Source organism: Polyodon spathula, chromosome 5 (assembly GCF_017654505.1).
Source record: "Polyodon spathula isolate WHYD16114869_AA chromosome 5, ASM1765450v1, whole genome shotgun sequence".
NCBI classification, from domain to species: domain Eukaryota; kingdom Metazoa; phylum Chordata; class Actinopteri; order Acipenseriformes; family Polyodontidae; genus Polyodon; species Polyodon spathula.
Genome location: NC_054538.1, coordinates 56,034,349 through 56,061,198, shown reverse-complemented (window position 1 = coordinate 56,061,198; position 26,850 = coordinate 56,034,349). Strand labels below are relative to the sequence as shown.

At 38.7% G+C, this 26,850-nt stretch overlaps 1 protein-coding gene across 3 annotated transcripts in view; it reads left to right on the top strand.

Moving 5' to 3' along the window:
• The window catches only part of disc1 (DISC1 scaffold protein), a 109,255-nt gene extending 89,675 nt beyond the window's left edge, over positions 1 to 19,580 (top strand). Inside the window, exons 11-14 of one of the 3 annotated variants that reach the window (XR_005950358.1) lie at positions 3,173 to 3,422; positions 5,934 to 6,022; positions 10,541 to 10,582; positions 14,357 to 14,389. Coding sequence is in view for 2 of the 3 variants with exons in the window: in XM_041250806.1 (XP_041106740.1) it covers positions 3,173 to 3,422; positions 10,541 to 10,582; positions 14,357 to 14,474; positions 18,359 to 18,480 (532 nt within the window). In the remaining variant the exon portion in view is untranslated. Of the gene's footprint in view, positions 1 to 3,172; positions 3,423 to 5,933; positions 6,023 to 10,540; positions 10,583 to 14,356; positions 14,475 to 18,358 lie in introns of those variants that run through there. The other 2 variants (XM_041250806.1, XM_041250807.1) reach the window with 2 other exon arrangements.
• Positions 19,581 to 26,850: the final 7,270 nt, after the last annotated feature.

Sequence of the window (26,850 nt, the reverse complement as noted above, 5' to 3'; positions counted from 1 at the left end):
GAAGACTTTTTCAAGGCACTGTATAGGTCCTGTCTTCACAGCTGAAATGAAAAGAATAACATTTACAGTGTTAAATATTAATGCAAGAAGAAGAAGAAAATATTATACCAAGGTAACTGGAAAAAAAAAATGTTTTGGTTAAAACCAACCAGAATTTGAGCCTGGAGATATTTACCAGCATTTTAAAGTCCACTTTTAAAAAGAAAATATCCAATCCCCTTGATTCCTTTTTGGATGAGGCCTATGAGGTAAATATGATATAGCTCAGCCAATCAGAATCCGTCCAGGTTAGGTATTATCAGCTGAAGTAATTCTGACCGTGGATAGTAAACCTTATCCCTGTGATCTGATTTAAATTATATATTGTTTTAATAAATATTAAAAGTGGCTTCTCAAAATACATATGTTATTATGTGGTGTAAAGTAAAAGCATTTCAAGACAGCATTTGAACTTTACAAGCATTTTATCAGCTTCCAGACAGACATCCTCATGTAATAAAATTATTTTGGTGAGAATACACACAGCAACAACAAAATGGCGATAGAGGAGAAGGAGAAAAAGGTTGGTGTTATGTAATTGTGTTGTGGGAAATTGCAAGAAAAACAGTGATATTGCTTTGTGTATGACCTTGGATTGTTTTGACTACCCTGCCGGCTGTAAGTCCCTGTTTGTGTATGAAAACCTGATTTGTGGGCCACTGCAAACAGTTCCAAAATAAACAAACATGTACATGTATGTACATGTAAACTATGTACATGTAAACTGCCCTGTTTGAAAAGAACTTACTATGTGTGACTCTTGTGTTGTCTCCTGTACCAAGGAAAGACTTTGTCTTTGTCATTGTTTATAATAGTAATCATAATAATAAAAATAATACATGAGAATTATTATTTTATAAAACATTATAGTAGTTATTAGACAGAAGAGAGCATAGGCACTGTTTCATTTTGTTGTGCTGTCTTGATGGCTCTTTCTTCAACAAATCCATAAATGTTTTATATCAATCTGTAGTCAGTCTGTAAGTAGGAGCATTTGGTGTTTTAATGTAATTTAAACCACGTTAAAAACTGTATATGTAAACACACACACACACACACACACACACACACACACACACACACACACACACACACACACACACACACACACGTGTAAATTATTATACATGACTATATTATTTATTTTGGCAACATAGTGTTTGTCAGGTTGAGATGAATTGATAAGTTTTCAGGTCCCAGTAATGTATAATATACCAAAAACATTTTTATTCACTGATATGTAAATATATAAGTATGTATTTAAAAACCTGCACCTGCAATAGCTGTCGAATTTCACCAATGAGAAGAATATTCTGAACAGGCGATGCTACGTTTGGTATGGTCTTCCTATTGTTACATCTCATATCACTGCCTCACATCAGCTGTGACAGGGTCACTTATTGCAAAACAGGAGTTTTTTTTTATTTTATTTTTTTTAGTGCATACACTTTCCCAGTCCCCACACCTCTGTTAACAGGGGAAGCCAGGATCTGGAAGTAATCGGCACAGAGCACAAACAAAGTAGATGCTGATAAAAGCACAGTGTAATATCCAATGAAATGAATGCGTTACTCGCAGAAGTCTCAAAGTTCCATCACCGACCTTGGCTGACTTCTGACAGCAGTTTCCCCTCAAGGAAGCGCCTGCCCTGAGGTTGAGATCCTGAGCCAAACTATCTAAAGCATTCCAACATACAGGACAATATCCCTCAGCCATCACTCTGTGGCCTCAATCTTTAACTACACTATACAATGAAAGTGATTACAGGTGACATTGTAATGCTGCTTTAAAATCTGTAAATCTGCTTTATTTTCATGTCAATCTAGCTCCCAACTATGTTGGTCCAGTTCTTATACATTAGGCTAATTAAGGCGGCATAAACAATGTCTGTGACACACTTTAGAAGCATGTGTAAAGGAAAAGAGGAATAACAGTATATCTAGCAAAAAGAGACCCTCAATGTGTCAGATATGTGGGAACATTGTATATGTAGTCACAGATTGAGGCAACATACTGATGGTTGAGGTATATTGTATGTTGGAAGGTTTTTGACAGTTTGGCCCAAGATCTCACCATCTAGAACGACAGGCGCATCCTTGAGGGGAAACTTCTGAGCTGTCAAAAGTCTGCCACGACCAGGGGATAGAACTTTGGCCCCTCGAAACAGATATAGCTGCAAAATACAGTAGAGTACAGTATCTAGAGAATTGGGTCTTCTAATGTTAATGAAACTTGCTATTGACATTCAGTGGCACGTGTTCATTACCAGTCAATACAAATCGAGACAGTATTGATACACAATGCAGTCTGTTCAGTTGATCTATTGGCTAACTAAAATCAATCTGTCTTGTGAAAATCAGGTTATGAAAATTAAATATTTAACAAGTGTTTTTTTTTTTTTTAAATGAATTTTATAGTATGTATAACACCTTTTTAATTATTTTTTTAATGATTTAATATACAACACTTTTCAGTTCTGCCTCTGTTTTGATGAATTGCATGGACTTAATGATTCCATTATATTTATTAACCCCAGTGACATTTGGAGAATTATTTATCCAACAATTATTTATCCAGAAGGGCCCATAGTACAGAGTCATCACTTTTAAACAACGACTTACCCAATTGTGACGAATATGGAAATCTGCTGGGGATGCTCACGCTTCCACAGAGTCTATACCTACTGCCTGCTTGTACTTCTATATAGTCTGAATTAATATTTTGTGGCCAACCTAAGCCTTCCTGTTACAGGCTGATGCATTGCTACTCCTTAAAAATGCCTCATCGGCAAAAAAGAAAGTGACAGCTAATTATTTTTGTCAAAATTGTCCTTATTAAACCATGATTTCTTGTCTACAAACCTTTGTAGGCTAATTTACATTGGAAACGTCAGTGTTTCTTACAGGAAACTCAACTAATAATAAATGAATGTACATAAGGATACTGTAGCTCATTACTTCAATGTCCATAAATAATGAATTTGTTATGTTTTGAAGTGCTTATGACTCTCTCCTCGTAGTACATGGAAAAGATGAGTTATAACTGAGGAAACATTTTCCTCTCATTCATTAAAATAGGTTGACCTTGTATCAAGTTTGTTGTGTCTGCTATGTGTTCTTGGCTCTCGTTGTAGCTGTGGGAGTCTGTTGCTGGAGAGAGTGTGGGAAGCTGACTTGGAGGCCTGTCATCTGCTTGTCCAGGGGCTCCATTTGAAAGAGTCTGGATGCTGCGTGTCAGAAGGGGAAGAGAGCCGAGCCGATGAAACAGAGCCCATGGATGACCCATGCTCAGATACTGAAACCAAAAAGGAATGTGATTTTCCAAAGCTGGGTGTGTGGAAAGCTGTTGAATGCTCTGAACAAAAGCCCACTGCATTAACTGAGGTAATAATGAATAATGAATATTTTTTATATATATATATATATATATATATATATATATATATATATATATATATATATATATATATATATATATATATATATATATATATATATCACAAACTGTTTCATTTGTCTAATCCCTCTTTGTACAAAATACAAACTCTTTATTTAAATGTGTATTTTGAACAGGTAATAACATATGTATTAAAACCCATTTTATTACTTCTTGTTCTAAGTCTTTTATCTTTTAAGGTTTTTCAAATTTCTTCACTTTGCCCCAAATAAAGACAACGTATCTTGCTAGCACATTATACATTACCTTACTGTGCAGCAGATATAAGCCTCAAACTCCTAGTCTAGGAGACTATAGGCTAGCATATGAACTTAAGACGCAGCCCAAATTTACCACAAAATTTATTTAAGACAAGGCTATTTTTTTAGAAGCAAAAAAATTGTTTAAAAAGCGTGTCTTAAATTGGAAGAAATATGGCAGTCATAATACCTGTTGCACAGGGAGTGAGGTGGCAAGATGAATTGCCTTCACCTGAGAAAAATAATTCTAGAACAGAAAGTGATCCACAGTGAAATGATTAGAGATTAGTGAGACAATGTGATAGGAATATGCAAAAAAAAAACTATTTGAAGATTATTTCATAGGACTGAAATGCACCTGGTTGCCTCTTTATGGTGAAGAGCATATCTTACTATCTGCCAGTGACTACCAAGACCAGACCAGCTTGCAAATGGAAGTAGAATATCTTTGGATGACTGAAGTCTCTCATCTATTAGCTTAGACATATTAGTATGCCTCGGGGAAGAAGGAAGAATGACATTCTCCTGTTTTCTCAAGAAGTAATTTCAACTGGAAGGTACATACTGTAGACCCCAAGGGTCAGCGAGTGAGTCATTCTAACCACTATTAGTAATCTTGACAGCACTGAAGTTCCATTTGCAGGCCCATAACACATGTGGCAGGAAAAAAGAAAACTCATCCAAGGATAGCATCACGTCTAGCTTAAGAAGATAAACTGTACTGAAAGGATCTCATATGCCATTTCCTCAGCTCTTCAAATGGCTTTAATTCCTTCAGGGAAGTTAGGGTGGAAATCTGCAACACAGCTATTCTCCAGAAGGGTCCATAGTATAGAGTAATCACTTTTGTGACATTGCCTCATGAAACATCAGTTATTTGTTTAGTCTCAAATATGCCAAACTAAGAGGCTACTATCAATCTTCAATCAGTCTGTCATTTCTGCTGTCTTGTCCATAGTGACTGCATCTGACTTGCAACAGAGAGCTGTGTCTTTTATTTATTACATATACTATGGAATGCTGAGGATCTTCCAGCCAATCAGAACACCAGATTTGCCTGATGTATTCTACATCCCAAACAAACTATTAACCATTATTGAGTTTCTAAGGCTTTATTTTCAATAGCCGAAATTCCTTTAACTGCAAAGTCACTGTTTTGAACTGACATCACAATAAGCCACATAAATCAGCAACTTAGCAGCATTCTCTTCATCAACCGTTTCATTCTCTTCAGTAAAAATGTCAATGGACTAACTGAAGGTTGCTTATGAACAATAAACAAATATATCTGGATTCTGAGGCTTGTTTATTACCAGTAAGGCAATATATAACAAAGTTATAAGTTGGCAGGCATCTGTGCTTAGTTATATTGAAATGCATAGGGTGTACACAGACCTTATCTTTCATCCTCAGTCAGTTTACTTCTGCTTGCACAGGAGTTCGCCATCCCAGAAGCCTAAAATACAGACCAAGGATTCATTTGCATAAGAATAAGTTAATTCGATTTACCAAACATGCGCTACATTTGCAGGCATTTCTATTGTTCCTCTCCAGTTACTGTACTGCTGTCCAAATTGTTCATGCATTGATAAGTATTCCTTATCAGTGGAGTGGAAGGTTTTATACTAGAAACAATGATTTGCTTGCCAGTTTTCCAAGTTCTGTTTAAGTTTCCAAGTTCTATGCTCTCCTTTTAGGGCTCCACTCTAGTTCACTAGGTCAGTGTTCTTTCCCATGCTTATTTAGGAGTCACTGTACAAAATAAAGCGCGTTTCCATAAATATACAGTTATTTATAACAAGTGTACACATTCTGTACACAATATTAAAGCTAAAAGCAGGGGTGCCAATACTTGCTTGAGTTTTTTTTTTTTTCAAGATTGTTTGTTAAACTATCAGAAATTGTGTATTTTGGTCTCTGTCACATTAATTGATGGCTAGTAAAAGCTTGTATTTAAATAGATTACAACACACAAGAAGCACATTTGTTATCTATATCCATTGTAAGAGAAATATGTTACCTGTTTCTTGGGTTTCTGCATGCAATCTGTCTGTTTTGTTTTCTCTTCTTATACTATGTAGACTGCCTAACTGGAGCACTTGCTTTTCTATTTTCCAGCAATAACTATTGTTATCTGTTGCAATACCTGACCCTGCCTTTGTAACCACCTTCCCTTTCTGTGTCCTGCATGCCACACAGTCTCCTCTTTCTGTCCTCCTGAAGAATGGAACTTCTTCGTAACCCACTAAATTCCAAGCTAATGGGGGTGAGGGGAAATAAGCTGAAAGGTAAAACTCAATTGCGGCATTACCTTCCCTTTACGTGCTACGTTTCAAATGGGTTTATTGTTTAGCTTGGCATCTTCCTCAGGGCCAATACAATCAACAGAACAAACTAATACAATTGCAAAGATATAAATGCATTAAAATCATAAATACAAAATTTTAGAAACATATTTTACCTCTTTTTAATACATCCTTGTCAGTTCTGCATTCTTCAGAATATTTTATTGATGTTCCTGCTAAGATTTAGCACCGTATCAGCATTTTTTCTTTTTCAGTCCTAACAGCAACATTCTGGAAGTAAGGTGTTTTTAGCTGCGGCAATCTTTCAAGCCACCTTACTTCAGCTTTTACAAGTGGTTACATTTGGAAATGTTTGCTGGAATAGCAGGAACAACTTTGGATTGTGCTATAGAGCACATGATCTGATATTAAAAATAAGTTAGCAGTTTAGTTTGTACAGTTTATATAAAGTTTAAAGCATTTAAATGAGAAGCTGTCAAGTCGACCAACCAATAAAATGCAATACAGAATTTAAATTGTAATCTCTAATTAAGTCCATTATACATCAGTCCTCTATAGTGGGAGGAGGGCACGTGACAGTTACAGTATGACAGATCTGCACTGTTACAAGCCTGCTATTGCCTATGCTAATACATTGCAAATCCAGTCTATGGAGAGCTTTTGGCAAACTAGTTTTAAGAAGCCTGACACAAGCAAAAAGGCAATAAATCTGATTTTGTCACAGAATGCATTCACATTCATGTTAAATGGTAAGATTTTGACAGAAGAGCAAAACTGTTGATTTGGATTCAGAAACCAAGAGGTAGGTGATAAAGGTGCCAGGCCTTCATAGTGTTGATAGGACTTTTACTTACATTGTTATTTTAAGAGTTGTCTACCTCACAGGGATATTCAAATGATGACGCTATAATAACTTATAACTATAACTTTTTTTGGAACTTGAATAGCTTTACACAGTCTATAAAACTATCGGAAAGCTGTTAAAAAATAAGTTGGTTCCCTATCAAGTGCAAAATGTAACCCTATCGAATTGGTATTTAAACTTTAATACCATCTAACCTGAATAGAAATATCAAAGCTGCACATAGTGCCAGTAACGCAGTCGCACCCTCCCCCAAGGGCATAAAGGGACTGCTGACACTGACATTGTCATCATTTTTCCTTTCACCGCCTGAGAGATAGATCTACGAACTGCATTTTCATTTGTGCATTAAAATATTAATGTGGTTAAATTACATGTTATAGTAATTACTTCACGTATTGTGCACTCAGCCATGGTTTTTGTTAGGTCCCTCAGTGGCCTTTTGCTCCACGTGAAGCCGGCAGCTCTGCTGTCCCTTTCCTGGGATCGAACACCTTAATTCGGCTACTTGTGTTGTCGTTCGAAGCGTGAAAAAATTGGTTTTTTTGTTATAAAAACTGTATTAAAATAACGTGAAGTGTTTGATTATGTATTGAGATATTTTTCTCTGTGTATTTTCAGTTTTTTCTACACTAACGTGGCTGCTGGACTCAGCTATCCTGAGTTAGTCCGAGGTGCACTGGTTTAGTTTGCTTGCAGTTTTTCTCAATGTTTCATTGCCAAATGAATACAGAATTAGTGTGAAGACTGTTAGCTAACAGTAGGCTTTCTTTAGTTTTCGAACTGTTGGTCAGCCAAGAGCATCGTAGGTTGGCACCCCTATAATTGCTCCTGTGGTAACTGTAGGTCGTACACTTGCTCCCGTTCCCACTCCTACTTTATACAAAGAACAAGGTTACCTTTGCTGATTCACTAACAGTCTTAGGGCTGCGTTGCGTTAAGACAGACATTGTACAGATGGACATCTCCTGTATTTTGCTTCTTCGGCAACTAGGTCACTGTCCTACCACCGTTCTTAGTGAACAAGGTTACCGTAACGGTAGTGTACCGTGCTCTGCACCATACCGCACCGTGTGCACAGTGCTCCGTGCTCTGTACCGTTGCACTAGTGCTTAGGTACCGTGCAGGTACTTTAGAGCAGCGAACCTGCCTTGAGTTTGAGCACCGAACCAGTACCAAACAGCATTGCTTGTCATGCAAGTCTTTAACAAGTTAAAGCAGCAACTGTACATTCTTACTGCATATTGCTTGCTACTTGCATTAGGCCTGAGTTTATCCCTGTGACACATGCAAAGCCAGCCTGCCGGTCTAGTACCAAGCAGGCCTTGTTGGCAGTCCAGTTACTGTGTTACAAGCTGAGGCAGCAACTGTACATTCTTACTGTACATTGCTTGCTAGTTGCATCAAACTGTGTCTCTAAGGAGCTGGCGCTCCTGTCTGAGGATGTGGAGTCAGACAGTGCTTCCCTTGCAGTTAAGAGCTCCCTGTAATGGTGGAGCTTATACCATTGATCAAAAAGGACCACTGTGGTCTTGCAGGTGCCCTTGTCTACAGAGCGTCTGCCCTGTTGCATTACTGTACAGCGGCGTTATGGCTTGAGCAGACACCCCCTTGAGGGCAGCTACAGTACTGTACTCTACTGTACCAACCCGATGCTACAGGCACCTGACCGGTTCCATACCAACCCCATACCATTCCATTACAGTCCTGTTTCCTGACCTGATATCGACCAGGGTTTTATAATCCCCATTGTGGTACCAAGCAGGTCTCGTTTACAGTCCAGTTGCTGTTTTTTAGCAAGCTGAGTTAGCAACTGTACATTCTTTTGGTACATTGCTTGCTATTTGCGTAATGACTGGATTTTGTCCCTGTGACATATACAAGGCCTGCCTGCCTGTCGACAAGCAGATGCTCTTCCTGCCTGAGGCAGTACCACGCAAAGGAGGTACTGGTAAACTGCATTTCTGCGAGTTTTGTGTGCATTCTCCAAGCATATGTTGGAAAAATGTTTCTCCTGCAGCTCTACAGAGTGCTTTGCATCCCTCACCTGTTCAGAGCTCTTCCCCATCACCCTCTCTTAGACGAGGTGGCTGCGTCCTCACCCCATGGCTCTGTGTCAAGGGAGAGCCACACACCTGGGAATAGAGAAGCTCTGGGCAGCAGTTAACCACAGGCACGTGTACCTGGTGGGGACAGTTTGCTCCAGTCCGTTTGGTTCCGGTCCGCTACCGACCGGTGGTCACATCCCAGTCTGGTACCAAACAGGCCTTGTTGACAGTCCTGTTACTGTCTTTAGTAGCTGAGGCAGCAACTGTACATTCTTAATGAACATTGCTTGCTATTGCGGTCAGACCGTCTCTCAGCTCAGAGGAAAGAGCCTCAGTCTAAGCCACAAGGTGAGCTGCTACAGGTCCAGGGCCCCTTCTCAGGGAGCCATCTGAAGTATTGGCGTCAGTGCACCATATACATCTGGGTGTATACTACTGTTCACACCAGCTACTCACTGTGTGGTGTGTGCTTCAACCACTTATGAAGCCTCCCTTTGAGCCCTTGCACTCAACTGCGCTGAAATATTTATCTTTGAAAGTAACTTCCTTGTTTGCAATCACATCCACTGAGCGGGTGGGTGGGATGGAAGTATTTTGATTGCGAAAGCCTGTTTAATTTTTTGCAGAAGCCAGGACAAATGTTACGCCTCGTACAAATCCTGTTTTTTTGCTGAACTATATCTCGGCATTCCATGTCAGCCAGTCTGGATTTGGAGGCTTCTTCCACCTCCTTCCAATCTGACAGGGAGCTGCAGCTCCAAATACACTGGCCATTGCAGGCCTTGGTGTGCTATGTTGACAGGATAAAAAGTTAGAAGCAGTCTGGATGATGTGTTGTCAGTTCTGGAACCAACTTCCACGATCAAGCCTTGTCTAGGCCTGTCTAGGCAGACTGCCTATGAGCTAGTCAACTTGCCCTCTCCAGAAAAGCTCACTGCTCATTCCTTACAGGGGTATGGCAATTTTGTGGGTTTTATTCCATGGTGCATCTGTCAATGGCATTTGCAATGTAATGGTGTGGGCTGCTACCCATACCTTTACTAGAATCTATCGACTGAATGTCATGGATCCACAAAACCCTGGTTTTGGAACAAGAGTGTTAAGGGTGGCCTTACAGTATAAACAGAGGTGAGTTGAAAAATGATGACGATGTCAGTGTCAGCTGTCCTTTTATGCCCTCAGAGGCGGGTGCGACTGCATCACTGGCACTTTGTGCAGCTTTGTTATTTTTATTCAGGTTAAATGGTATTAGAGGATTAATACCCATTCGGTAGTGATTGCATTTCTATTTCAAGGAACCATGGTTATGATAATAGCCCAACATTACTTACTGTAATAATTACCTCTGTTATATAAAGGGCCATTCTCTTGCTAACGCAGGACACAATGAGCTGAGCTAAAAACCAACCTTGGTGACTTCTTTGTTCTGGTGTCTTTTCTGATAGTAACAACTATTGTTAGCTGTACTGTATCTGTATGTGTTTTTATGTGCCTATGTTTGTGTCTTTTATGTAAACTGTGCTGCTATGATTCGTATACATTTATATCAAATAGGCAGAATGTTTAATACGTGATTATTGTTTATTGCAGAAATTGGAAGGGTTTTTTTTCGGCAAAGACAATCAGCCTGAGGTGAGTGACACATACTAGTTCATGTATAGTTAATGCTTAAATAATGTTAAGTAATATTAAAATAATATTTATGGTAAATTATTAATTAAAAAAATTACATTAGTGGAGTGGTACATGTGTTACTCTGATAATGCATCCATATGCAAAACTAATAGCTATCCGAAGAATTTTGTGTTGATTGGTCTAAAAGTTTGATCATCAAAAAATCTTGGACTTCCCATAATTATTTTTACAGATTATCTTTTTTGGCTTATTCCTTTTCTTGATTGAAGAATATGTTTTGTATTTGGTAACCTATTTACTTTTGTTAATACTCATTATTTGTTGGGTTATTTGACCATGGTTCAGGTTTTTATTTTCAGTATTTTCAATCTATATTTCAGTACACATAAAACAGTCAAAGCCACTGGGAAACTATAGTTTTAATTATTCTGTGTACTTCATCAGACTACATCGTTGAAACAACATGTCCCAGAGGATAGAGAAGAACTGGTGTATATGATTAATGAAAACGCTATTTCAAACAGTCTTTAATGATCCACATTTCCCCTGTGTTCTTTGGAGACATTTAATCACATTTTCCATAGGGGTCGTTTATATCTGTATTCTATTAAGAGCTCACTTCATGTGGGTTCCTGAGTGGTGTATCCGGTAAAGACACTCCCTATAGCCTGGAGGTCGCCGGTTCGAGTCCATGCTGTTCCACTGCTGACTGTGGATGGGAGCTCCCAGGGGGTGAGTGCCTCCTGTAGTTTGGCCGGGCTCCTGTGTGCTTGCCTATAAGCTGCCCAGAGCTGCGTTGTTCTCCGACACTGTAGCCCTGGGTTGGCTGCATGGCAGGCCTGCAGAGTGAAAAGAAGCTGACGGCATGCGTTTCGGAGGACAGCGTGTGTTCATCTTCATTGCTCCCAAGGCAGCATGGGGGTGGTAGCAGTGAGCTGAGCCTACAATTGGCCATTTCAAATTAGGAGAAAAACGGGGTAAAAATCAATTGGCGACTACTAAATTTACTAGTTTGATAGAAAACTGCTGTAAAAGGACATTCACATAAGCATATCATAAAGCATTTTACATCTACTCCCATGGCAAATTGGTACTTGTAGTATTTCCAGAGAGGTTCATTGTATATTATCAGATGGGGGGGTGGGTGATGTGTGGTAATAGTAAAGTTTAAGTTTGTAAATGAAGACATTGAAAATTAATTTTTCAAAAAGTCATTTAGTGTCCTTTAGTGTTTTAGCGATGCATTAGTTCTACAAAAAAAACTCTTTGATGCAGGCCATAGTTTCCATTCAACTTTTTTGTATAAGCTATTGTGGTTAAATTACAACATTCGTACAAGATAAACTACAAATTGTATGACACAACATAATGCAGTATCTAAACCATATGCTGTTTTATGTGGTGGGGGCGGGGCAATTTCTGTCTACAAGGGAAATAACTCTGGAAGTGCAAGACAATCTACTAGTAGAGTAAAAGACGTCATGTGTTAAAATGAAAATAATTGTTTGCTAAAACATGTGTTTCTTTCAAAATTGCAAATTTGAGACCTGTATGGTGAAGGTTCGGAGTATACTGCAATGATATTTCTGATAGACAGTACTGTAACACACATTACTGACCGTTTCCTCAACACTGCAGTGCTTAACATATGCAAAGTTTAATATATATATTTCAAATAGAGTGCACTCCGTTTATAAGAATTACATCCATCCCAGATGATTTGATTCTTATAAACAGTTGATTCTTAAAAGCGGACCGATATGATTGCAGAATCAGAACCAGCTTCCACATGTTTGCTTGGATCTTATGCCTGGCCTAGACACAGGAAACGGGACAAATCCTCCATTATTTGTCTACCATCCAAAAAAATATTCTGATCATTGATACAAATGATAACTTACATAAAATACTGTGTTTTCCCATTATGTTTTATCTTTAGAGTTTGAGGTTACTCCCGTTTAGGGAAGTTCAGTTCTTAGTTTTGTATTACAGTTCATTTACAACATCCACCACATACACTGTATGACACAATGTTGTGCATCCATAGATAAAAATAATCAAAGTTTGGCCTAAACATTTACGGTTAATACAGAGGGTATTTTTCAGATAACATTTGGGGAAGCTGTTTTACACTCTACACTTTACATTCATTTTAAAGTTAATTAAAAATGGAAACAAGCAATAATCTCACTCGGAAACACTTAACTGTGTCCTAGGTACTTAGTGATTCTGTTTCCAAATTGCTTTTCGTTTTTTTAGTTCCCTGCAAACAAGTGAAAACAAACACAGGAAGAGAGTAATCATGGTCCATTAAAGAGTGAATACTTGAGTGTTGTATAATTACCTCCAGTTTTCATTCCTTCTTCCTGGACTGTATTTCTGTTCATAAAATGTACATCCTGTACAGTGCAGGACTAGTGATCTATGTTAAGGTGTGATAACCTGGAATTTACATACAGCAGCAGTTAGAGGACTTCACTTGAATGTCATATAAAATCCAGCCCTCAACAGAGTCAGGCTCTGTGTATATTTTAGCCAGGATGACATTATTGTCACAGTGAAAATAGTGTACCTTTGATTTTACAGCTGCAGTCCCATGCTGATATTGTTCACGTAAACAGCATTGTGCATTAATGAAATATGTAAATTGAAGTGTGGTTCGTTCTACCTGTCTTAAATGCTTGATGTAACTGGGGAATCTGGGGAACATGTTATTTTATTTTTGTTTTATTTTTTATATTATTTTAGGTTTGTTTTGTACCTTTAGTGTTGTTGTGGCCTATATTTGTTGGGTTTGCAAAGTGGCTCATTCCTTTTTGAAAGTGGATTTTGGAAGTGACAGGTTATTATTACCTCATAAATGTAGTTTTGAGTGTAATTATGCTCAGGTTAATCTATGAATATTCTGCAGTATATTGCTTGCTACTCTAGTCATTCATTGTGCTCCTCAAGACTCCTCCATAAAAAATAAAAAAAATACATAATTATACTCCATTGTTGGTGGAATAAAAAAAAAAAAAAAATCCATTATAACTGCAAAGATCTCAAAACCAGTAAAACAACGCATGTTTTTTGGCGTATTGTGTTTGTAGTCCTGCATTAAATTCCACCATGTAGACTTTACATTTATTGGATGAAGGGCAATTTTCTAAGTAGTGTTTTAAATTCTAACGTCCCTCTCATTTTTTTCTGTTATTTCATTTGGATTTCTCAGTCTTCTGTGTTTCAGAGTTGGCAGCCCTAGTTGGGGCACTTATGAGAAATGAATTCCATCATAGGTGCTTGTGGGTAGTTGTCCTCATCACGAGTACCACTGTCACTGTTAACATTAATAATGGGTACCTTTTCAGATAGACATTTCGTAGAAGCCAGAGTTTGGAATGGTGGTACCTCAAGGGAGTTTTCATATAAACCTCTACTGACTTCCAGTGCAGCCACCTTTAGACAATCATATCAGTGCTTAGAGCACACGCAGACTAGACTTATACAGGGATGTTAGATAAGTTGGGATGGCAAATCCCTGGTGACACAGGCTTTACCGTGACGCTGTTGTCCCCTGCTGGGTTTTATAAGCCAAAATGTGTGCAGCGTCTGTACTATGAGGCTACGGTGGCAAAATACTCAAGGATAGTTTTGAGGGTCATTTTTTGTTTTGGTTAACATTCCTCATTACAGCCCCACCTCTGTTAGTAGATTGTTTTAGTTTCCACAGCTGTTAATCCAGTACCATATGTAATAATGCTAGCGTTTTGTCCCTCCTCTCTTTCTTAGGATGCCTGCTGTGGCCCAGCCCGTATAACAGAGCAGTGTGAATCAATCAGTGAGAAATTGCTCTCCTTGGAGCACCATCTGCAAACAGCTATTCTACACCACGATGAAGACCTTACTCATATCCTTCCAGTTTTAATAAGTTATATATATGGATATATATATATATATATATATATATATATATTATATATATATATATATATATATATATATATATAACAAGGGACACACTCACAGGGGTTCGTTTGCCCTTTAAAATGAGACCCAGCACACAAAACTTGAGATTGTTGCTGGCATGCACTTTTAATAATATAAAATAAAAATAAACAAACAAAAAACTAGCTCTTTTCAAGTACTAACTAAACAGAACAGGAACCTAACTGTAAAACAGCACAGCTAAGCTGTTTACCTGTTAAAACAAACACGCAACAAAAAGGATCACACAGCACCTTTTTTTTTTTTTTCTGATACGCTTAAGCACACATTCAAGCTGTCTTTTCACACAACAGTCTCCTCTAGACTGACTGCTACCTTTTTATATTTGGCAGCTGGCTTCAATTTCTGATAGTCACCAGCTGACAAACAATTAACAATAATACAATTAAGGCTTTTTATACTGTATTTCTGGGGACTGGGATGCCTTGTGTGGGATTCGCACATACTCCTTGTAGCATGTTGCATGGTAACACACTTCTAGTGCAACACAGTCCTTCTCCCTGAGATGCACCAAGATGCTGTCATTGTTTTTCAGTTCAGCAGCCTGCACTAACTTCCCTGCAACAAAAGCAAAAAAATAATGCCATGGTGTTCAAAATAAGCAGGCAGCCAGTGCATTTCATTGGTTACTTTGATGGTTGCGCCTCACGTTGTCTTTCACAATGTATTTGTTTTTTTGCTCTCATTAATATTTGTTATCATTTGTTACTATTATTATTTAGAGAAGCGGTGAAGATTTACAGTGATATAAAAAGCTAAAATATATAGAATATGCACTATTCTGCACCACTATATTTGTTGTTGGTGTTTTTTGTTCCAATAATAAAAAAAAGACATACAGCTCTTGCCTGTTAACTCAGCAACTTATTCAGAAATAGATTATTTTAAAAGCTGGTTGACATTAATTCAAATGTATTATGCTATGTAATAAAAATTAAAAAATGAAAATGAAAATAAACACTGTAAAGTCATATTATGTAATTGTAATTTGAAGTCAAAACAGCACCAGTAATTTATAGATAGGTCATACACTGCATAGGGTTGCTTCACAGGCTAATTTTAAGCTTTAAAAGCTATATATCCTGGGCGAAACCCATTTTTTCAACAAAAACATATGGGACAGCACACAAACACTGACCTTCACTACGAACACTGACACACATGGCCACCTCCCCTGCTAAAACACCAACCCCTTCCCCTCCATGGATTTTTGTGGGCGGGTTGGTGAGTGGGGCTGTGGTGGAGGTGGCCTCTTCACCTCCACCTTCTTCCGGGCTGTCCCCACCGCTGACAGCGCCCACCGGGTTGACCGCAAGCTGTTGCTTTGGGCGCACCGTCACCTCCTTTCACTAGGGGCAGTACATCTTCCCGGGGTGACGAATTGGGCAGAGGACCTCCTTTCAAGGACAGTCCCCAGTGCCTCAGAATGTAGGCTTCACCCAGAAGTTTCATTTGGAAATGGTTCGGGAGAGCACAGGTGGACCTGTTTGCCTCCCAAGAATTGCCCCATTGCCCCCTTTGGTTCTCAATAACGGGAGCTGGCAATAGATGCCTTGCATGCCAGTGGCCGAGGCAGCTTCTGTGTGCCTTTCCTTCATTCGCCGTGCTCCCACTTAGAAAAGATCAGGCAAGGCCAGACCAGAATGTTATTAATAGCCCCTTATTGTTCCAGGAGACTGGTTTTCAACCCTGATACAGATCCTGAGAGCCCGTCCGTGGAGTCTACTAAAACACTGCGACCTGCTTAGTCAGGCACGGGGGACGTGACATCCCGACCCATCGAGCCTGCAGCTCTGGGTCTGGACCTTGAACGGCACCATTTGAGCAGTCTCGGGCTTTCTAATAGAGTCCTTGACACTCTGCAGCATTCCAGAGCACAATCCACACGTTCACAGTAAGTGGGGCGTTTTTCAAATGCGGTGGCTGCCTAAGGGTTTTGACCCCACAAACTGTTCCATGGCAATTATACTGCAATTTTTACAGGACCTATTTGATGAGGGGAAATCCCCCTCTTCATTAAAGGTCTATTTGGCAGCTATTTCGGCTTGTCATATTAAAATTGATTCAGTCTTCCCAGGAGCTCCTTTTCTGGCGGGGCAATTTTTAAAGGGTGCTAAGCAGCTTCGGCCACCTATGAAGGACATTGTCCCTCGTTGGAGGCTTAATGTGCTGCTGGAAACGCTTATGAGCTTCAGGCTTTTCATCCGCCTCCTTTCCAGTCTGATAGAGAGCGGCAGCTCCATACGCTTTGCCTAGTGCGGACACTAGCGTATTATGTGGACAAGACCAAAAGTTGGAGGCAGTCTGAACAGATTTCTATCTGTTATGAGGTCCCATGGGAAAGCTCTGTCTAAACAGATGCTATCAAGATGGATTACAGATACGGTTCAGACTACATATGGTCGAGCCAACTTTCTCCCTTCAGAGAAGCTCACCGCCCATTCTACCAGGGACATGGCAAATTTGTGGGCTTTATTCCAGGGCGCAACTGTCAGAGACATTGACGATGCAGCAATGTGGGCTACGCCTCTCACTTTTACGCATTTCTATGACTGACAAACTCACAAAACCCTGGGTTTGGAACAAGAGTGTTAAGGGTGGGCTCAAGCTCAACCCTTACAGCATAAAATTAGAGGTGAATTCCCCTAATTTTTTTTAGCCCTGTTACTTGTACTGGGTTCCTCATGGTAATGCGCAAGGTGGCCTTAGCCGAGCCTTGCAGCTTTTCACTTGCGACAGTTTTGATATGTCTACCCATGAGGTAATGGTTACATTTCGTACTTGAAAGGGAACGTAGGTTATTATATCCCTGGTTACCTGAAATAGAAATGTAACCATAACCTTTAAGGTCACTGTGTCTTTTGCAGCAGTCTTAAGAGGAAAATGATGACGTTTTGAGTGACTGCAGTCTCTTTTATGCCCTTGGGGGCGGGTACATCTGCGTCACTGGCACTATGTGCAGCTTTGGAATATCGATCCAGGTTTGACGGTATCAGAGGATTTAATACACATGAGGTAATATTTCTATTTCAGGGAACCAGGGTTATGATAATAACCTAACATTTTGTATTTGTTAAACATATTGGATGTTTAAACACATCAGTACACATTTGACTGTACTCGTTTCTACCAGTCTTTGTAGTCTTTCCAAATCCATTAACAGCCATAAATGGGGTACTTCACCTCTAAATAAAAAGAACCATAATATTTGGAGGCCAGCCATATGCCATCTGCCTTTATGGAAAATTATATTTCTTATTATCTGATAAATATCTTGTCTGTTTAATATCGTGTTTCTGCTAACAAACTTTTTACAAAACAAATTCAGCTTTTTGAAGTATTTTCAGAAGGTTGAAAAATGACATTTAATGTATTTAATTAATGAAGATTAATTTAACAGCGGTCATAACAATCAATGTTATTCTTAGATGTAAAATAGCACTGATTCAGTGCACTGTTTGAAAATGTCCAGGTTTGTACCAGATGCTACCAAATAATATGTTTCAAAATGAAATCATACAGTTGTTTATTTTTTTTCATGCTGGCCTAATTATCGTCTTATAGAGGAATTTTAAAGAATGGCATGACACACACACATACCCCGACATGTTTTTGATTGTGATTTAATATTTAATCGGAACCATTTGGAAGCATTTGAGAGTACAATAAGGTGCCTTTCCCATCTGTTTAAAATGGCCATGCAGCAATTCATTAAATACTGTACCTTGTGCAGAAAAAAAAAAAGTGCCAATTATCTCCTGGTATTTTCCTTAATAAGGAGATCACAATCTCTGCAGAGGGAGATCCAGATGGTGAAAGCAACTCTGCAGGCAATGTTGAAGCAGTTACAGGCCTCCTCCGAGGAAGGGGAAAAGGAGATGGAAGACTTCTTTGATGACAGCTGGTGACTGGGACTGGGAGAATGACAACCACATCATATTTTATAGTAATGCACAGGGGACGGTTTTTAGTAACTAAACACTGCCTTTTCAAGTCCCAGGGAACCAGTATAGGGGCAGACCCAGCATCAGGTAGAGTAGCTGAATCAGTTATATAGAAAATGAGCCCTGGTGTCTATCACCACATGCCCTGCACAATCATTTCACTCGCTGACACGGTTTTACTGTGACTTTTTCAACTGGTGTGTTCAGCTCTTTTCAAGGATTGGCTCGCTATAAAAGGATACTGGCCTATTTCCTGGAGTATCTTTATCTGCATGTATGTGTTCATTCCATACAGTGTGACTTAGCAAAGGACGGTGTTTATATAAAGTAGGCTAGGATTTTAACCACTTCAACATTGCACGTTTTAATAATCTCTTAAATTCAGGGTCCATAAACTGCCTGCACATTAAAAAGAGTTCTGACATATTTGGTTTGGCTTTTAAACCAATGTTGGAACTATTTTGCCCTTTTCACGGTTTGGAATGTGCAAATACCTCAATCCTATATGCTATAGTTAAATGTTACTGCATCAGCCTAATAACTTCATGTATTTCAGACAATGGTCTACTTTCAAGCAGACCACGTGACCTACAGCAAAGGCACACATCATGAAGTACTTCATCTATGTTTGAAATATTTGAATAATCTAAAAAAAGAACCAAATGATTCTGAACACAATAAAAGGTGGGCCAGTAATAAAGATAGTAAAACTTAGAAATGTAATTGATTGGCTCTCATTTAGAATATTTTTTGGAAGACGGTTTGAATGGCAGTATTGCATCTTAAAATATGGCTGCTTAATAACATTAAATAAAAAATGTTTAAAGAGTTAAATATTTTGATGGAGGTATACACTTTGTGGCTTAAACCAAATCCTACTATAGTGCCGGGAAAAAGTATTTGCCCCGTCTGATTTTCTGCATTTTTGCATATTTTTGACACTAAATGTTGTCAGATCTTCAACGAAAATCTAATATTAGGTAAAAAAGACCCTGAGTGAACAAATAACACAAAATGTTGATACTTAGTTCATTTATTTATTAACCCTTTGCGGTCCATTTATTCAGTGCCTCTCAGACACGTCAGGTCCAATTTATTTTCACATGTACTGTTTATTTTACACACAGTTTATTTTTTTATTTTTTTTCCCCCAAGTAAAACCGGTGTAAAGGGCATTGCAATGCTAAGTAACATCAGTACTGCATCTCCAGCCAAGCCCCACCCAGTGTTCGCAGTATTTTTAACTTACCTCTTTATAGATGTGCATACTGATAAATCCTCTCCTGACCACTCGTTTTATCACCAAAGTCCTCAATCATGCGATTCAAGTTATTATTTTATTACTATAATATCTCAAAGCTTTTGGACAGAAAAGGGTTAAAGAAAGTTATGCAACACCCATTGCCCCCGTGTGAAAAAGTAATCGCCCCCTTAGACTCAATAACTGGTTACGCCACCTTTAGCAGCAATAACTGCAACCAAACACTTCCTGTAGTCATTGATCAGTCTCTCACAGCGCTGTGAAGGAATTTTGGCCCACTCCTTCGTGCAGAACTGCTTCAGAAAGTGATATTTTTGTGTTTCCGAGCATAAAGTGCTTGTTTCAGGTCGTGCCACAACATCTCCATGGGGTTTATGTCTGGACTTTGACTAGGCCATTCCAAAAGTTTAAATTTCTTGTTCTTCAACCATTCAGATGTAGACTTGCTTGTGTGTTTCGGATCATTGTCTTGCTGCATGACCCAGCTGCGCTTCAGCTCACAGAGGGATGGCCTGACATTCTCCTGTAGAATTCTCTTTGGAACAGAGCAGAATTCATGGTTCCTTCAATGATGGCAAGTCGTCCAGGTCGTGATGCAGCAAAGCATCCCCAAATCATGACACTACCACCACCATGCTTGACCGTTGGTATGAGGTTCTTACTGTGGAAGGCAATGTTTGGTTTTCGCCAAACATAACGGGGCCCATGTTGGCCAAAAAGTTCCACTTTTGACTCATCTGTCCATAGAACATTGTTCCAGAACTCTTGAGGATCATCCAGGTGCTTTTTGGTAAACTTGAGATGAGCATTCATGTTCTTCTTAGTGAGCAGTTGTTTCCGCCTTGCTACTCTGCCATGAATCCTATTTTTGCCCAGTGTCTTTCTGATGGTGGAGTCACGAACACTGACCTTAGCCGAGGCGAGAGAGGCCTGCAGATCCCTGGATGTTGTTCTAGGGTTCTTTGTGACTTCCTGAACGATTTTACGCCTTGCTTTTGGAGAGATTTTGGCAGGACGGCCACTCCTGGGAAGATTCACTACTGTCCCAAACCTTCTCCATTTGGACAGTATGGCTCTGACTGTGGTTTAGTGGAGCCCCAGAGCCTTAGAAATGGTTTGTAACCCTTTTCAGACTAATAGGCATCAAAAACTTTTTTCCGGCAGTCCAGGAATTTCTTTTGATCGTGGCATGATGTGCCTCTAGAACCTGTGTGCTGACAACTTTACTCTGATGGTAAGGGCCAAAGTTAGTCAGATTTATATTGGGCAGGGCTGGCCCAAATCAGGCCTGATTTGTTAACCAAAGTATTCAAACAGCTGACCCTAACGATCCCTGTAATTATGTTGAATTAACTAGGGGGGCAAAAAAATTCGGAAAATCAGACGGGGCAAATACTTTTTCACAGCACTGTATGTTGATAATCCTTTGTGTAAGCGTTTTTGTCAAGTACTGTAGCTTTTTTATGTAAATACAAAATGATGAACATTCCTGGGATGAGCTTACATAGTTCTGCAAAACAATGCACTGTGTTATTTCAAAACTAGAATGAATCAAAATGAGATGTAGTAATCTGTGATTGGACAATATAATAAGAAGCTTGAAGCATTGTCCAAAACCAAGAAGCAAAGAAGCTTAGGCATAGCTGAAGGAGAAAGTGACAAAATGAATTCTGACATTCCAGAATGTCTAGCTTCTTGTACAGGGGTGGGGGGGGGGGATACGACTAAGTTGTTGGAAATATTCTACAAATTATAAGATGTTTTATGCTTTACTAGAAGAGTGATCATTTTATATAACTAAAAATGACACTAACTGTATATATTTTATATAATATATGCTCCACAATGGAATTATGATGTGTGTAGTGTTTTTTCCTGTATCATTTCTTATAAATAACTATTACATTTGTCATTGGCCCCCAGCTCGTGTTTGCCTTTCAAACATTTAGCAACATGTGCAAGGGCAACATTTTTTAAATGAATAAACCATTGTAACAACATATAACTAGCAGAAAATTGGTTTCTTGCTAGCTTTATACCTCACATTACATTGTACACACTGATGGGAACGTTATTTTTGCTTCATGCTTATCACCTAGCTTGTGGGGTCAGCACAGCCCCCTCTGTGTAGTACAGTATACCAATTTTATAAACAATATTTATTTCTTTATGTAGAAACAATAGACCTTGTTCATAAGTTATTTTTATGATATGAAGTAAAATATGGCATGATATATTTCCCTAAAACTGTATTTTTGTACACTAATTACAAGACTTAAAAACCTTTTGTGGTTTAATAAAGTTTAATTATGAAGGGCTCTGCCACTATATGTCATAATACCTTGTCATAATAACTGTAAACAAAGAAAAAAAGAAACTAAGTTAATAACCGTGTTCTGTATGTCAATTTGTAACCAGTATGTACCCTATCAATATTTTGTTTTTATGGATATTGTTTTTATACCCTGAAAAATACAACTTATGATTCAACTGAGATATTTTGTCTCTTTTATTTAGTCTCTATTTGTACGGGGTCAGAGTTTGGATGGAGGTATATTTAATGCTTACTGTTCAGGGAATGTGTGGTTCATTTGGAATTCTGAAGGCCATGTTTGTATTTCCTGTTGGAGTGTCTACTGTTCAAACGCATTAATTACTCACATAATAAAAGATGCCATTCTGAAGGACTGAGGGCACGATCACTATGCAGGCACAGTATATCAAACCTACTGCCAAAAAGCTGTAACAATCAAGTCCATTTTCTATTACAAAGAAAAACATTTGCTTTATCCCAATGACTGTGCTCATGTGAGAAAGGAAAGGATTAAATTATAATATTATATATATAGTATATCTATATATATATATATATATATATAATTATATATATATATTATATATATATATACACCCATGGTTACTGTACTCCGGTCTAAAAGAATTACTTTATTTTTTTACGTCTAAAACTTCGTTAAAAGACCATTCTTTTTGATCCCCACACAAACAACGTCGCGTTTGTATAACGTTAAACGTAAAAGTTTCGAACGTTTTACATGTAAAACAGTATCATGATTTTTTTAATGACATTACTCTCGGCGGTATATGAAATTCATATAGATCAGGTTCTCAACATTTGTATTTTAACTTGAACGCATCTTAGCAAGAGTTGTTGTGCGACATGTTTTCAGATAAAACAGCGGGAGTTGAGTTGTGGTTTGCTTCAGCAGAGAGTGCCTGAAGGATAACGTCTATACGTGCAAGGGTGCAAGAATCAAAATATTGTTTTTGTTAAATGTAAATGTCATCTGTGCAATGCATTTTGTTCAGTCTTCATTTGACCTCTTTTAATACTGTTAAAAAATTTAAGGCAGTTTAATCCCATCAGATTCTATAGTGGGGCCCCCAAAAAGCTTTTCATAATCATACAGTAGCCCCTCGCTAAACGAGACATGTTTGTCCGACATAAGGAGGAGTCAAGTTTAAAAACAATAACAATAAAATCGCACACACATACATTTACAGTTCTCGATGTATTTTAAATATAAATCATTGTGCTGAAATAACACTAATGTGTTTTGGGTAGGCTACACATTACATTATGTAAAAATATAAGGCCTGATCTTCAAAAGGTTTGCGCAGAGGGGTCGCAAATGCCCGTTGTACCAAAATTGTGCCAAGTTGCCATATTCGAAATGTCCTTTTGCGTGACACAATCCATTCTGCGCTGTGCAGAAATAAAATGTATGCATCGCGCAATATGGGGGGAGTGGCCGACAATATGCGTGATCCTGGTATATTCGAAGGTATGCGCCAAGCACAAAACCAGGTTTTTGACACGATTGTAAAAGGACTGCGTTAACTCCATGCACACTACCATTCCAGCACTGACTACAAACAGACAACAATGGAAAACGTGGGTAGCATGCAGCGTGTCCGTCGACATGTGGATGTGAATGATGCAAGGCACACCCAGCAACAGCAACCCCGACATAGGCGAAGATATGCTGAAAGGGTGTACCGGCCTCGGCACACATATGAGGAGCTCAGCAATGAGCAAGTCGTGTCCAGGTATCGTCTCGACCGAGACATGCTGACTCATCTATGTCACATGCTGCATGATGACCTGGCCAGAACAAACCTGCGCAGTCATGCCTTGTCTGAGCAATTGGTAGTGTCTGTCTGTATGTGTATCCTGGCTACCGGGACCTTCCAGAAGGTAGCAGGTGATACAGTGGGGATCACCCAGTCAGCCATGTCCCGCCACCTCGACAGGTTCATAACCACATTGCTGCGACGTGCTGAGGAACATATGAGGAGATAATAGGGTTTTTATGAGGTTGCTGATCTGCCGCGCGTGGTAGGTGCAATTGACTGCACCCATATTGCTATCCGGGTACCTGTTCCAGTTGTCCTGTTCTATCAGGATTCCAGTTGTATTCGGAATAGTGGGAAATTTGAATAGCTATTCCATGCCATGTAAACAGGGTATTCTGAATGAATCCGTCCGTATTCTGGATACCAGTATTCCGAAAACGTGATACCGAATACCCACTTAGTATTAGGATACTATCAGAATACTAGCCCTTCTAGACACCTTATTCAGAAAAACAGTTTTTTTCTAGACACACAAGTCGTCGTTTTATAATCTATAATCTATAAGACGACAGCTTGTGTGCCCAACAAAGCCTTTGCAAAAACTGTGCACAAATATATTAGTACATGTATGCCCCAAACTGGTTGCCGACTATGCAATATCTTCCTTTTTTTTTTTTTTTTAAAGTTGTATAGTAGATCAACAGTCAACCAATTTATTTATTTATTATCCTTTATTTAACTAGGTAGTCACATTGAGATTAAAACCTCTTTTACGAGTGAGATTTAGCCAAGCCGGTAGCAGAAAGTCAATCAGACAACAAGAACAATACACAATAAAATACAATTAAGACACAGGCAAATCACATTTAAAACAATAATCAAAATACACAAAAGTAGTCAGCTATTTAAAACAATTACTCTCAGTCACGAAATCATGCAGTTTACTCTTAAATTGCAATAAAGATATCTGGGTCTGCAGCTTTAGTTTGGGCTGGAACGCATTCCAGGACCATGGGGCATAATAAACAAAGGATCCTTTACTAGCCTCAGTACGCATATTTGGGATTTTAAAATGCAAAAAAGAATGAGATCTCAGGCTATGGTTACTATGGGAAGCTATAAGGTATTCATTTAAATAAGAGGGTAATTTACATTGAATAGCCTTATATACCAGAATATACCAGTGCTTCAACCTGTGTAAAGCCAAAGAAGTCCAGCCTACCAAATCGTATAATATACAATGATGAGTACTAAATCATCTATTTGTATTGTACCTCAATGCTGTATGATATAGCGAGTCCAGTTTACCTAAAGTTGCACACCATAGTCAATTTGCGGCAAAAACATACAAGCAATAATCCTCTTTTTTTTGTTTCCATAATAACATATAAAACATGTTCATATCATAGTGATGTTTATAGCGCGTTCCCATGCCGAACAGACGAGTGTGGAAACATGCACTCACCTCTGTCCAGCACACTGCCTTCCTTGTTGTGCAAATGCCTGTTCTGGTCATGGTCCTATTAGCATATGGTAATGCATCGGTAATTAGAAACATGTGATGCAAATGTATTCTAGGTGGACATTCATAGCGCAATCAAATTTGAATTGGGTGAAAGCCCTAATTTGTCTGAATATACCAATATCTGCGCGATAACTGCGTACCGCTGGCTCAAATAGTGTAAGTATGGAAATGAAGATTGAGAGAAGGATGAAAAGGGAAGGGGTTCCGGCCTGTTATCTTTGCTGGGGATTGCCACACATCTGTAAATGTATTGTATAAATAGGTCATACACCCATCTTGTGGCCCATTGCTTTAATTATCTATTCCATAGGTTGCTGTGCATTACGGGTGTAGGGGTGGGCAGCTGCAGTTCGGAGAGCCCAACACCGACATGGGCATGCTAACATTTTCCTAAAGCATCCAACCAATCAAAGACCTGTATTTTCTTGGCAGCAGTCCAATCATAAGTTGACTGAGGCGGGACAAACAGTTCTTTTAATTTCTGGCCGTTTTTATGCAGCTGTCCAGTCTGTTGAATGTCAGTGTTGTTAATTGTATAGAGACTGTTCATTTATTGAGAAATTATAGTAGGCTACAATTAACATTTTAGGAGCGTATTTAGAATTAATTATTATTCTTACAAAAAAAATGTCATAACGAAAAAAATCCATTCCAGCGACACTCAAAACCTTAAAAACTGGGCTTAATCATGATGTTCAAATGGGTGAGTAGAATGAATAACAACGCATTTCTGTGTATTGTGTATATAAAAATGCTTGATGTGTACTTTGCAGGTGAATGACCTTGTTACATTTACAAATCAGAGTGTGCTACCACAGTAGACTTTGTCACGGCACGACTTATATAAAAAAAAAAATCATTCAGAAAAAAAAACAGATAGTATCCAAAGCCTTTTTTATTTTACTTCAAAAACATACAGCTATGTTGGATCAGCTGGCCTTTAAAGAAACCTATATAGTATTTCCTTGTGATACAATACTGTCCGTATTCAAAAACAGTGCCGTTATCAGTTCATTAATTTGAAAACTTGGCGCCTAGCTATGGAGCCAATTGTGTATTTGAATGGTCCGTATGTATGTGTGCATGATATATTGTGTGGTCTCATCTGCTGTCATATCGGTACATACTGTGTCAACACCAATGATAGCAGCTTGTCAGGGTAATGCCATTACTAATGGTGACTGTCCGTCATTCTGCATTCTCACTTGGCTGTTGTGTGCAGTTGCTATATTGGTAGTGAATGCGCAGATGGTTTTACGAGGCACAAACAAGATTTGCGAATTGAGCAGAAAACTGCTATATTCCAATGTCTCACAACTGCTTTGTGCCATTTTGGAATATCTCTCATTTTGTGCCAAAACACAATTTTTTTGCGAGGCACAAATTTAGCGAGGGGATTGCGCGAAGATCGAAGATCAGGCCCATAAATCTGTACAGTAGGCCTATACAGTAT